Here is a 12,991-nt window from a genome sequence, read left to right on the forward strand (position 1 = left end):
ACACAGCGACACAGCCCGACACCTCCCCATTACACACAGCGAAAGCGCGCACGTCACACCACTCCGAGGCACAAAGCGAGGGGTTAAAGAAATCGGCAGAAAATGATCCCGGATTCTCGAGGCCGTGAAAATTTTTTGCATTTTTTTGTTGTTTTTTTTTTTAAAGATTTTTATTTTCAAGGTTGATATTGCGGTTGGTCGGCCTCGTGTCACTATCACAAAACAAAGAACGGATTGAGGGTTCCGAAGGGACCAATAACACTCACACAGGATAACGTGACGCCGGCGGCAAATGAATTATATGAACTGAATGGCTCAGATTGGCGTCACCCCCAAACGCCATTTAATAAGGATAAATTAGAGAAACCCAAGCAATTTCCTCTACTTGCTGCCCCTCGGCGTCCCTTTAACTTATTGCTTGATACGTGGACTTAGACCTTTTATACAGTTTGTCCTGTAATTCTCTCATTGTTACTGATACAGGGGGACAGTCCCCCAAAATATCCACTTACTGTGGGTACCCCTGGAACTATAGGGGGGCGACTGTTACCCCAATGTTTCTATATATCTGTAACCTTGTTATGGGCTAAGGGGGCCCAGCCTGAAGGCCAGTTAGGGGGGGATTTGGGGTGAGTGCTTATTTGTGCCCTGGGTACCCCTGGAACTATAGCAGGGTGACTGTTACCCCAATGTTTCTATATATCTGTAACCTTGTTATGGGCTAAGGGGGCCCAGCCTGAAGGCCAGTTAGGGGGGGATTTGGGGTGAGTGCTTATTTGTGCCCTGGGTACCCCTGGAACTATAGTGGGGTGACTGTTACCCCAATGTTTCTATATATCTGTAACCTTGTTATGGGCTAAGGGGGCCCAGCCTGAAGGCCAGTTAGGGGGGGATTTGGGGTGAGTGCTTATTTGTGCCCTGGGTACCCCTGGAACTATAGCAGGGTGACTGTTACCCCAATGTTTCTATATATCTGTAACCTTGTTATGGGCTAAGGGGGCCCAGCCTGAAGGCCAGTTAGGGGGGGATTTGGGGTGAGTGCTTATTTGTGCCCTGGGTACCCCTGGAACTATAGCGGGGTGACTGTTACCCCAATGTTTCTATATATCTGTAACCTTGTTATGGGCTAAGGGGGCCCAGCCTGAAGGCCAGTTAGGAGGGGATTTGGGGTGAGTGCTTATTTGTGCCCTGGGTACCCCTGGAACTATAGCGGGGTGACTGTTACCCCAATGTTTCTATATATCTGTAACCTTGTTATGGGCTAAGGGGGCCCAGCCTGAAGGCCAGTTAGGGGGGGATTTGGGGTGAGTGCTTATTTGTGCCCTGGGTACCCCTGGAACTATAGCGGGGTGACTGTTACCCCAATGTTTCTATATATCTGTAACCTTGTTATGGGCTAAGGGGGCCCAGCCTGAAGGCCAGTTAGGGGGGGATTTGGGGTGAGGGCTTATTTGTGCCCTGGGTACCCCTGGAACTATAGCGGGGTGACTGTTACCCCAATGTTTCTATATATCTGTAACCTTGTTATGGGCTAAGGGGGCCCAGCCTGAAGGCCAGTTAGGGGGGATTTGGGGTGAGTGCTTATTTGTGCCCTGGGTACCCCTGGAACTATAGCGGGGTGACTGTTACCCCAATGTTTCTATATATCTGTAACCTTGTTATGATATTTTATATCCAGAAAATGACTATATTTGGTTTCAGTGTATAAATTTCCCACAACCTTTTCATTGCAAATAAAATGACAAAACAGAGAATGAAAACAAATGGCAGCAAAGTGAATACAGTAAATACACGTTGGACTAATTGGGGAACTGATTAAAGAGAGTGGAGTTTGTTCTCGGCTCGTTAAAGTGTTGAACACTGAGCTGCTCTTTATCTCAGATCCTAATAAGCTGCAGCTGGGAGGAGGGGGATGGGGTTTGGTTATACAGAGGGCTTCCAGTGGGCTGCTGGTTTGTTTTGATTGTGCTTGTAGAAATCAGGAAGTAGGGACTCAAAATAAATGAAAGCAGCAAACAAGATGGCAGCTTAATTTCCCAAAAAAGCCTGGGAATAATAATAATGCCAGAAATATATACTTTTTCTTATTAATTTTAACCCATTTTATTATAAAGTTTAAATTGGGTTTTGGACCTTGTTACTCCTTAAACCAGACCAGTCCCCTTGTACAGCCTGCGGCCTTCCAGCTGCCGTTTTACTACAAGTCCCAGCATGCTCCACTAGCTGAAGGAATGCTGGGATATTTACTCCGGCCAACCCTGAGTTACAATATAGTAGATATTACTCCCCCCCCCCCCCCCGGGGTATAAAGGAAAGGAGTAGCTGCCTCTGTGTAGCACAGGACTCTGACAGATATACACAACTTACTACAATCTCACTCAATGCAAATATTTTTCCAATATATAAAAAAAACATTTTTTGGTTAAAAATGGCTAAATCTGCTGGATTTTGATCTACAGCTCATGTCATATACAGTATTCTGTTCCTTTCCATATGGACAGTAGTCACCACATATTGCATTCTAGTCTGGCCCATTCAGGGGCTAGCCACCATAGACTGCTCAGTAGCCACGCTCGGATATATCTATGTATATATATGGTATATCTATATAGTTATCTATAAATATATGTATGTGCCCCAATAATATGGGTAGATATTGGCTGCTGGTTGAGCAACTGGCCTATCCCATTGGTTCATGTTTGGCCCTAGAATAATACGAGAAGTCTTAATAGCCCCCTTATGTTATCAGCCCCCCTAGGTCGGGGGCGAGCAGTGAAATGGGTGGGCTAGGCAGGGGAAGGGGCGGAGAAATGGGTAGGTGGGAGGGGATAGCGGGCAGGGCAAAGGCTGCCATGGAAAGAGTCAGGGAAAAGATGGATTATAGGTAGGGTTGTCACCCATAGATTGCAATTTTCCAGTCAAATACCAGCTGGGTGGCCACCCTAGGGGGGACAGATAATCAAATCAGCAAGGTTTGACCAATGGGCATCTATAGATGTATCTGGGTATTACCTTATTAAAGGACAACTAAGCATTAGTAGTTCATAGGGATGCTGGGAAAGCAGCTCAATGGTTCCTTGAACCCCATGTCAGGGGCCAATCATTTAGCCCTTCTAGCCCTTGGGGCCAATCACCTAAGCAGCTAAAGGCTGGGGACGAGGGGTGTTCAAACCCTAAGTAGATTTTCTTTCATTGTGCTATTATAACAACAGTCCTGTCTTGCTTTATGGCTGGTGTTGTAGGTCCCTTGACATTAAGATCAATGCAAGGCGAGGTCAGTGATCTACAATATAAGAGATAGGGAGTCTTATAAAACTGGTCTATAATGTAAAAGTGCAGGGCCGCCGCCGCTGCTGCAAAAGGGGGCGGAGTTTGGGGGCGGGCCAGGGACGAGGTCAAGCAGGGATATGGACCACCATGATTTCTGCTGATATGAATTGTAATGATAAGAATGCATGTATAAAAATGTCGCTGCTATGTAATACAAAATGGCCGGTGTTCAAAAAATACACCCCGAGATATTTAAAAGCTTATTGGCCTGCTCCCTCCGCCTAACGTTATTGGTCCAGCTCCAAAATAACCATATGATTAGGCACTAACATCACTTGTGCGTCACAATTAAAAAGAAAAGCACTAGAGGTTGTCATGGAGATCCAACATTCACTGCCATTGGGTGGATCATCATCATCAACTGTGTGGGGTTATAGACTAAAACTGGGCATTTTGTTGCCTCGTAACCAACGGCGATAGCCCAAGGAAGATTTAGGATGTGCTCTGTTCGTTTGTGCTCTGACCTGCTAGAGAAGACGCGGCTCCTATAGTAAATGACTAGTGGCCTTGGCGGCCGTGCCCAATTAGCGCGAATCCCCATAGGATGAATACACGTAGCCAAGGTAACAATGGTTCATGAGATGGCGCTTGCTCCCCAAGCAAGACGGATGTGTGTGCTTAACGAGTTCACACCACGGCTTTTTGTGCAAAATACCACAATGAAATTCATCACGGACACTACGAACAAAAATAAAATAAATATATATATATATAGATCTAGATATGAAGAGATTTGTTAGGAATAGTTCTCCTCCTCCTCCCTGTAATGGTAAGACTCCTGTCCATCTCCTTGAACGCCTTCTTCTCGCTTTTCCCACCCGTTCGGCCAACCCGTGTTCATCTGCGTGGTGGCCCCGTAAGATTTAGCGGTGCCATAGTTGATGTAATTTTGACTAATATCCCCGGCTTCTTCTGCCAGTTCGTCCTCGTTGATGAAACCGCACTTCTCGTCGCTGGTCTGCTCGGGGTCTGCCCACGGCTGTTTCTCCCCAGACGCAAATATTCCATAGAATATGACTCCGCCATAATGGACGAGAGCAGCGATCAGGAAAACGTATTGCCATTCCTCTCTGCTCTGGGGAAGCGATAAAAAGGGGAACGGTGGATTATTGGCAGGTCCAAAGAAACTGTAGGCAGAACAGCCCTATTAGGTTTATTTAATGGTTAAATGATTCCCTTTTCTCTGTAATAATAAAACAGTCCCTGTACTTGATCCCAACTAAGATATAATTACCCCTTATTGGGGGCAGAACAGCCCTATAGGGTTTATTTAATGGTTAAATGATTCCCTTTTCTCTGTAATAATAAAACAGTACCTGTACTTGATCCCAACTAAGATATAATTACCCCTTATTGGGGCAGAACAGCCCTATTGGGTTTATTTAATGGTTAAATGATTCCCTTTTCTCTGTAATAATAAAACAGTACCTGTACTTGATCCCAACTAAGATATAATTACCCCGTATTGGGGGCAGAACAGCCCTATTGGGTTTATTTAATGGTTAAATTATTCCCTTTTCTCTGTAATAATAAAACAGTACCTGTACTTGATCCCAACTAAGATATAATTACCCCTTATTGGGGGCAGAACAGCCCTATTGGGTTTATTTAATGGTTAAATGATTCCCTTTTCTCTGTAATAATAAAACAGTACCTGTACTTGATCCCAACTAAGATATAATTACCCCTTATTGGGGCAGAACAGCCCTATTGGGTTTATTTCATGGTTAAATGATTCCCTTTTCTCTGTAATAATAAAACAGTACCTGTACTTGATCCCAACTAAGATATAATTACCCCTTATTGGGGGCAGAACAGCCCTATTGGGTTTATTTCATGGTTAAATGATTCCCTTTTCTCTGTAATAATAAAACAGTACCTGTACTTGATCCCAACTAAGATATAATTACCCCTTATTGGGGGCAGAACAGCCCTATTGGGTTTATTTAATGGTTAAATGATTCCCTTTTCTCTGTAATAATAAAACAGTACCTGTACTTGATCCCAACTAAGATATAATTACCCCTTATTGGGGCAGAACAGCCCTATTGGGTTTATTTTATGTTTAAATGATTCCCTTTTCCATAATTTAATTGGAAATTAAGCAAGCTAAGTTAACTACATTGAGGCCATTGCTTGGATAACGGTATTATGGCTACACATGTGACTCTACCAACCAGTTTAGGACGATTAGCTCAATGGTCTGCAAGTGGGGAACCAGTTGACCCCAAACTGCTATTGGCAGCTTCTCTGAGCAACAGAGCAACTCAACTTTGACCAAATTAATGACCAAGTGAGACAACCAAGACGGAGATATGTAAACCTTTCATATATCATAACAAAGGCACCTCCAACATGGCAGTGTCGATCCATTAAACTTACTTTGTGCTTGGTCATTGCTCCAACGATAAGAGGACAAACCATGCCGGATAAGGTGCCGACACCGTTGGAGATACCCATGAGGATACTGGCATAGCGAGGAGCGATATCAAGGTGGTTAACATTGAATCCTAAAGTGAACAAGAATGGCAAGATCTACATTAAATGTATATGAACCATTGGACTGGGCTGTGGGTGGGAGGGTGGTGTATTGGCAACTGGGCCTCTCTTGCTTGGCCAGAGCAAACCAAAAAGTTACCATGAAGTAAGGTTCTCAACCTGCCCAATGGGTTTGGTGTGTATAAATCCAATATGAGTTACCAGAAATGGCGAATCCACTGAAGCCGACTGCAAGGACCAGGAATGATATTGCAACACCTTTACTGTGGGAGTAGCCGACGACAAGCAGTAGGGTAGCCTCCATGCCGAATCCTGCAAGGAACCAACAGAATTGTGGCATCATCAAAAGCAAGAGTTTGCCATGTACCCAATAACATGGCGGCTTTGGAGAGAATCAAGAAAAGTAGGTTAAATGTAAAAGTTATGTTGAGCTGGTTACTCACCTCCACAGTTCATAATTTTTCGCACCGTGGTTGTTGAGAGAATTTGTTTGCTTCTAAGGAAGTCAGCAATTTGTCCTCCAATAGGTACAATAATTGTCATGACCAGATGGGGTACGGCAGACAACATTCCCACCTAACAGGCAACACACAGTTACATACTGGAAATCTTGGGTTTAATATGAGACAGAGACAGGGGAAAGTGTTGGAAGGGTTACTGCCTGCCCTGCTCTCATATCCCTACGGAAATAGGGGTTGGTAGCACTAGGTAGGTACCTAATATATAGGGGCAGAGACAGGGGAAAGTGTTGGAAGGGTTACTGCCTGCCCTGCTCTCATTTCCCTACAGAAATAGGGGTTGGTAGCACTAGGTAGGTACCTAATATATAGGGGCAGAGACAGGGGAAAGTGTTGGAAGGGTTACTGCCTGCCCTTCTCTCATTTCCCTACAGAAATAGGGGTTGGTAGCACTAGGTAGGTACCTAATATATAGGGGCAGAGACAGGGGAAAGTGTTGGAAGGGTTACTGCCTGCCCTGCTCTCATTTCCCTACAGAAATAGGGGTTGGTAGCACTAGGTAGGTACCTAATATATAGGGGCAGAGGCAGGGGAAAGTGTTGGAAGGGTTACTGCCTGCCCTGCTCTCATTTCCCTACAGAAATAGGGGTTGGTAGCACTAGGTAGGTACCTAATATATAGGGGCAGAGACAGGGGAAAGTGTTGGAAGGGTTACTGCCTGCCCTTATCTCATTTCCCTACAGAAATAGGGGTTGGTAGCACTAGGTAGGTACCTAATATATAGGGGCAGAGACAGGGGAAAGTGTTGGAAGGCTTGGAGTCAGTCATGGAAAATATATACAGGGTCCTTACCTTGCTAATCTCAAACCCAAAGACTTCTTCAAAGTAGGCTGGCTGGCTGATCAGGAGAAGATAAAATGTCCAACTCCTACAGAAGTTTGCAACGATAATTGCATAGACCGGCATTGAGGTAAAAAACTTCCTCCAGGGAGTCTTGAATTTCTGAAACAGCAAACAGAGCGCTGATCAGACACATTAGAAATAATCAGGGAGTCAATAGACGTAAGGACCCAGAGGGGGCCGTGGCATTTGATTTAGCATTAAACTGGATATTATAGATTGTGGGATTGGCCCTGGAGAGAAGCGAGTTGATTATAGTTGGTAGAAACAATGATTGGAGGCAGCACAATTACTTTCTAATCAACTTATTTTGTATAATGTTCTCCTAGTTCTTCATGTGTATTCAGCAATTTGCCCTAACTGGCCTTCAGGCTGGGCCCCCTTAGCCCATAACAAGGTTACAGATATATAGAAACATTGGGGTAACAGTCACCCTGCTATAGTTCCAGGGGTACCCAGGGCACAAATAAGCACTCACCCCAAATCCCCCCCTAACTGGCCTTCAGGCTGGGCCCCCTTAGCCCATAACAAGGTTACAGATATATAGAAACATTGGGGTAACAGTCACCCCGCTATAGTTCCAGGGGTACCCAGGGCACAAATAAGCACTCACCCCAAATCCCCCCCTAACTGGCCTTCAGGCTGGGCCCCCTTAGCCCATAACAAGGTTACAGATATATAGAAACATTGGGGTAACAGTCACCCCGCTATAGTTCCAGGGGTACCCAGGGCACAAATAAGCACTCACCCCAAATCCCCCCCTAACTGGCCTTCAGGCTGGGCCCCCTTAGCCCATAACAAGGTTACAGATATATAGAAACATTGGGGTAACAGTCACCCCGCTATAGTTCCAGGGGTACCCAGGGCACAAGCACTCACCCCAAATCTCCCCCTAACTGGCCTTCAGGCTGGGCCCCCTTAGCCCATAACAAGGTTACAGATATATAGAAACATTGGGGTAACAGTCACCCTGCTATAGTTCCAGGGGTACCCAGGGCACAAATAAGCACTCACCCCAAATCCCCCCCTAACTGGCCTTCAGGCTGGGCCCCCTTAGCCCATAACAAGGTTACAGATATATAGAAACATTGGGGTACCAGTCACCCCGCTATAGTTCCAGGGGTACCCAGGGCACAAATAAGCACTCACCCCAAATCCCCCCTAACTGGCCTTCAGGCTGGGCCCCCTTAGCCCATAACAAGGTTACAGATATATAGAAACATTGGGGTAACAGTCACCCCGCTATAGTTCCAGGGGTACCCAGGGCACAAATAAGCACTCACCCCAAATCCCCCCCTAACTGGCCTTCAGGCTGGGCCCCCTTAGCCCATAACAAGGTTACAGATATATAGAAACATTGGGGTAACAGTCACCCCGCTATAGTTCCAGGGGTACCCAGGGCACAAATAAGCACTCACCCCAAATCCCCCCCTAACTGGCCTTCAGGCTGGGCCCCCTTAGCCCATAACAAGGTTACAGATATATAGAAACATTGGGGTAACAGTCACCCCGCTATAGTTCCAGGGGTACCCAGGGCACAAATAAGCACTCACCTCCACTGGCCCCAAGATGTTCGCGCTTTCCCCAATACTCTCCTCTATGTAGTTCCGCTCCTCGTCGGTGATGGTCGGATGCTTCGCTGGGCTTTCATAGGACACCAGGATCCAGAAGAGGTACCAGACGAGGCCAAAGCACCCTGCACACACACATGACAGAGGATCCATCAGCAACCAATGGCAAGGCTATATTATTATTATGTAGAGTTTATCATGGGGCGCAGGAGTAAAGGGGTCACTCACCGTAGACGTAAAACACAGACGACCACCCAGTATATTGCACAAGAATCCCGGCCAATGGCATAGCGATAACTGCTCCTGCATAGGATCCTGGGAACAAGGCAGAAACATTGTCACGGCACTGGCCGAGGGCCTTAGGTAGGTTGTATGGAGGGTAGTTAGGGCAATGGGATAGTTACCACAAAATGACGTTGTTGCCAGGCGACTTCTTTCCAAAGGCGGGGCCCATTTACTCCATATCCCGTGGCAGGCCGGATAGGTGACCCCCTGGTAATGAGAGTAAAGCCGTTGGTTAGAATTATAAAGTCCTGAGATAGATGAATCTTTGTGTGTCCTTCCATCCTGCCACCACTAGGGGGGGCATGAAGTGAACACAAAGAAAAATCCTCGGAAACTGGCATTGCTGCAAAGGCTCCAGTTTTGAGACCAGCCCTCCCAGCAGTCTTAGCAACCCCCTCTAGATAAACTACAACACCTCGGCACAGGTTGGTGCCATAGACTTCTTATTTAATGTGACTGTGACCCAAAGGATTCAATTGGTGGAGAATGCAGAAAAGTGAGACCTAGTTGCTGCGTCGGCACAGAGCATTTATTATTATTTTATCTGGGCAGCGTATAAGCAGAATAATATCATGGGGCAAGAGAGTGGCTCGTTTTCTCGTATTCTCGCCTAACCACCAATGCATCGGCCCCGCCCCTTACCTCCACAAGCCCTTGCAAAATCCTGACGAAGATCACGCAGCCGTAGTGCACTCTCGCCGCCGAGGGGATCAGCATGTTCAGAGTTGAGGTGAGGACAATGGCAGCCCCAAACACCCTGGAATGTCAAGCAAATGATATATATTTATATATGTGGTTACATAGTAGCTGCTACTAAGTAGCTCCGTGTGTCTTCACCCTTAGGCTCCATAACATATTGATGGGTGCAATTTCCACTAAATATCCCATGGGCGCCCCTTGCCAATAGGTACTGCCGACAGGAGGAAGAGGATGCTGGGACTTGTAAGTACGGGGTTAAATATTGTACTGGCTTTTTAAGACTAACTTGGCTTACGGTGCTAATAATATCTGTAACCTGCTGTCACATTCCCATTAATTATAACTCCACACCTGTGAGTGGCAAAGCCCCATGGGATCCCACCGAGACTGCAACACTGTGTTCCACCATCTTCCCACGGGCACCAGGGTAACAGAGCCATGTTATACTTAGTCTCCTCCCTTGTGTCTGCTGCTATTGGGCACCTCCCTACCCATATGTATAAATACAAATATACAGAGAAGGGATGTTCTGGGCACACAATAAGCTGTACCCCCATACTGTACTGTCTAAGGGAAACACTATGGCACCTCCTACCCATATGTATAAATACAAATATACAGAGAGGGAATGTTCTGGGCACACAATAAGCTGTACCCCCATACTGTACTGTCTAAGGGAAACACTATGGCACCCCCTACCCATATGTATAAATACAAATATACAGAGAAGGAATGTTCTGGGCACACAATAAGCTGTACCCCCATACTGTACTGTCTAAGGGAAACACTATGGCACCCCCTACCCATATGTATAAATACAAATATACAGAGAAGGAATGTTCTGGGCACACAATAAGCTGTACCCCCATACTGTACTGTCTAAGGGAAACACTATGGCACCTCCTACCCATATGTATAAATACAAATATACAGAGAAGGAATGTTCTGGGCACACAATAAGCTGTACCCCCATACTGTACTGTCTAAGGGAAACAGTATGGCACCTCCTACCCATATGTATAAATACAAATATACAGAGAAGGAATGTTCTGGGCACACAATAAGCTGTACCCCCATACTGTACTGTCTAAGGGAAACACTATGGCACCCCCTTCCCATATGTATAAATACAAATAAACAGAGAGGGAATGTTCTGGGCACACAATAAGCTGTACCCCCATACTGTACTGTCTAAGGGAAACACTATGGCACCCCCTACCCATATGTATAAATACAAATATACAGAGAAGGAATGTTCTGGGCACACAATAAGCTGTACCCCCATACTGTACTGTCTAAGGGAAACACTATGGCACCCCCTACCCATATGTATAAATACAAATATAGAGAGAAGGAATGTTCTGGGCACACAATAAGCTGTACCCCCATACTGTACTGTCTAAGGGAAACAGTATGGCACCCCCTACCCACATGTATAAATACAAATATAGAGAGAAGGAATGTTCTGGGCACACAATAAGCTGTACCCCCATACTGTACTGTCTAAGGGAAACAGTATGGCACCCCCTACCCATATGTATAAATACAAATATAGAGAGAAGGAATGTTCTGGGCACACAATAAGCTGTACCCCCATACTGTACTGTCTAAGGGAAACACTATGGCACCCCCTACCCATATGTATAAATACAAATATACAGAGAAGGAATGTTCTGGGCACACAATAAGCTGTACCCCCATACTGTACTGTCTAAGGGAAACACTATGGCACCCCCTACCCATATGTATAAATACAAATATACAGAGAGGGAATGTTCTGGGCACACAATAAGCTGTACCCCCATACTGTACTGTCTAAGGGAAACACTATGGCACCCCCTACCCATATGTATAAATACAAATATACAGAGAGGGAATGTTCTGGGCACACAATAAGCTGTACCCCCATACTGTACTGTCTAAGGGAAACACTATGGCTCCCCCTACCCATATGTATAAATACAAATATACAGAGAAGGAATGTTCTGGGCACACAATAAATAATGTCCTAATCAAAATGATCTGAATGGAAATCTTCCATACATAAAATGCAGGAATTAATGATATTCAGCTGAGGATATATATTATATTAAACCAAAATGTTCAGCCAATTTCAGTTCCAATCAGGCCTCGATAAAGGATTCATGGTTCAGCTGCTAATAAGAAATCCTGAATAAATCTCACGTTCGCACGGGCAGGGAAATTGGCGCTGGGAGTAGAGGGATTATGTCGGGCAAACTTTGCCTTTAACACCCCAGAGTGCAGCTCGCCGTTTCCGAATGAAGACGCACAACACTTGCCGTCGGCGCGGCCTTATGCCGTGTGACCGGGGCAGCCGCCAGTTGGTTTCCTGAGCTCAGCGGCCGCATTAATATGCTAACATGGATTTTTTTTTTTGCTTTCTAATCTAATATATTAAAAATCCTGCTTTCATTTATTATTGGGCCACATCTGAGTCCTGCGAATATTGAGTGGAATCCCTGGGTGATTCATTAAATCAACAAAATGTCTATATTACTAGAGACAGACAAGGAGCGCACAGGCAGCATATGGTCGGCTACCAGCTGGGAGTGGGGGCTGAAGGCTACTGTGAGAGAAGCCCCCCTTGTATTTATTACCTGGGCAACAAAGCAGGATTATTCAGGGCCATTAGTATGTCCTGTACACCAACCATTGTAGGGAGAATGAGTGGGGAGCCTGTAGGTATAATAGGGCAACATGGAGACAGTACGGCAACATGGACACCGTGGAACTATACTGATACTGAGTAAGCTAGAAAAGATCAAATAAATTGGGTGAAATAAAGACACTAGGACAGATTGGAAATAGCTGGGCAAGATGGAGACCGTAGGACAAGATGGAGACCGTAGGACAAGATGGAGACAGTAGGGCAAGATGGAGACCGTAGGACAAGATGGAGACCGTAGGACAAGATGGAGGCAGTAGGGCAAGATGGAGGCAGTAGGGCAAGATGGGGACAGTAGGGCAAGATGGAGTCAGTAGGGCAAGATGGGGACAGTAGGACAAGATGGAGACAGTAGGGCAAGATGGAGACAGTAGGGCAAGATGGAGACAGTAGGGCAAGATGGAGACAGTAGGACAAGATGAAGACAGTAGGACAAGATAAAGACAGTAGGGCAAGATGGAGACAGTAGGGCAAGATGGAGACAGTAGGGCAAGATGGAGACAGTAGGACAAGATGAAGACAGTAGGACAAGATAAAGACAGTAGGGCAAGATGAAGACAGTA

At 45.7% G+C, this 12,991-nt stretch overlaps 1 protein-coding gene across 2 annotated transcripts in view; it reads right to left on the reverse strand.

Annotated features, from left to right (window-relative positions):
* Positions 1–1,705: 1,705 nt before the first annotated feature.
* The window catches only part of slc17a6 (solute carrier family 17 member 6), a 28,671-nt gene continuing 17,385 nt past the window's right edge, over positions 1,706–12,991 (reverse strand). For both annotated transcript variants that reach the window (XM_031900389.1, XM_004913333.4), the window contains 9 exons: positions 9,686–9,800; positions 9,163–9,250; positions 8,987–9,073; positions 8,741–8,883; positions 7,140–7,289; positions 6,273–6,405; positions 6,031–6,141; positions 5,713–5,840; positions 1,706–4,405 (listed from right to left, as the gene is read on the reverse strand). In XM_031900389.1, the coding sequence (XP_031756249.1) occupies positions 4,067–4,405; positions 5,713–5,840; positions 6,031–6,141; positions 6,273–6,405; positions 7,140–7,289; positions 8,741–8,883; positions 8,987–9,073; positions 9,163–9,250; positions 9,686–9,800 (1,294 nt within the window). In that variant the 3' untranslated portion in view covers positions 1,706–4,066. The remainder of the gene's footprint in view (positions 4,406–5,712; positions 5,841–6,030; positions 6,142–6,272; positions 6,406–7,139; positions 7,290–8,740; positions 8,884–8,986; positions 9,074–9,162; positions 9,251–9,685; positions 9,801–12,991) is intronic.

This window comes from Xenopus tropicalis, chromosome 4 (genome assembly GCF_000004195.4).
Source record: "Xenopus tropicalis strain Nigerian chromosome 4, UCB_Xtro_10.0, whole genome shotgun sequence".
Classification (NCBI taxonomy): Eukaryota; Metazoa; Chordata; class Amphibia; order Anura; family Pipidae; genus Xenopus; species Xenopus tropicalis.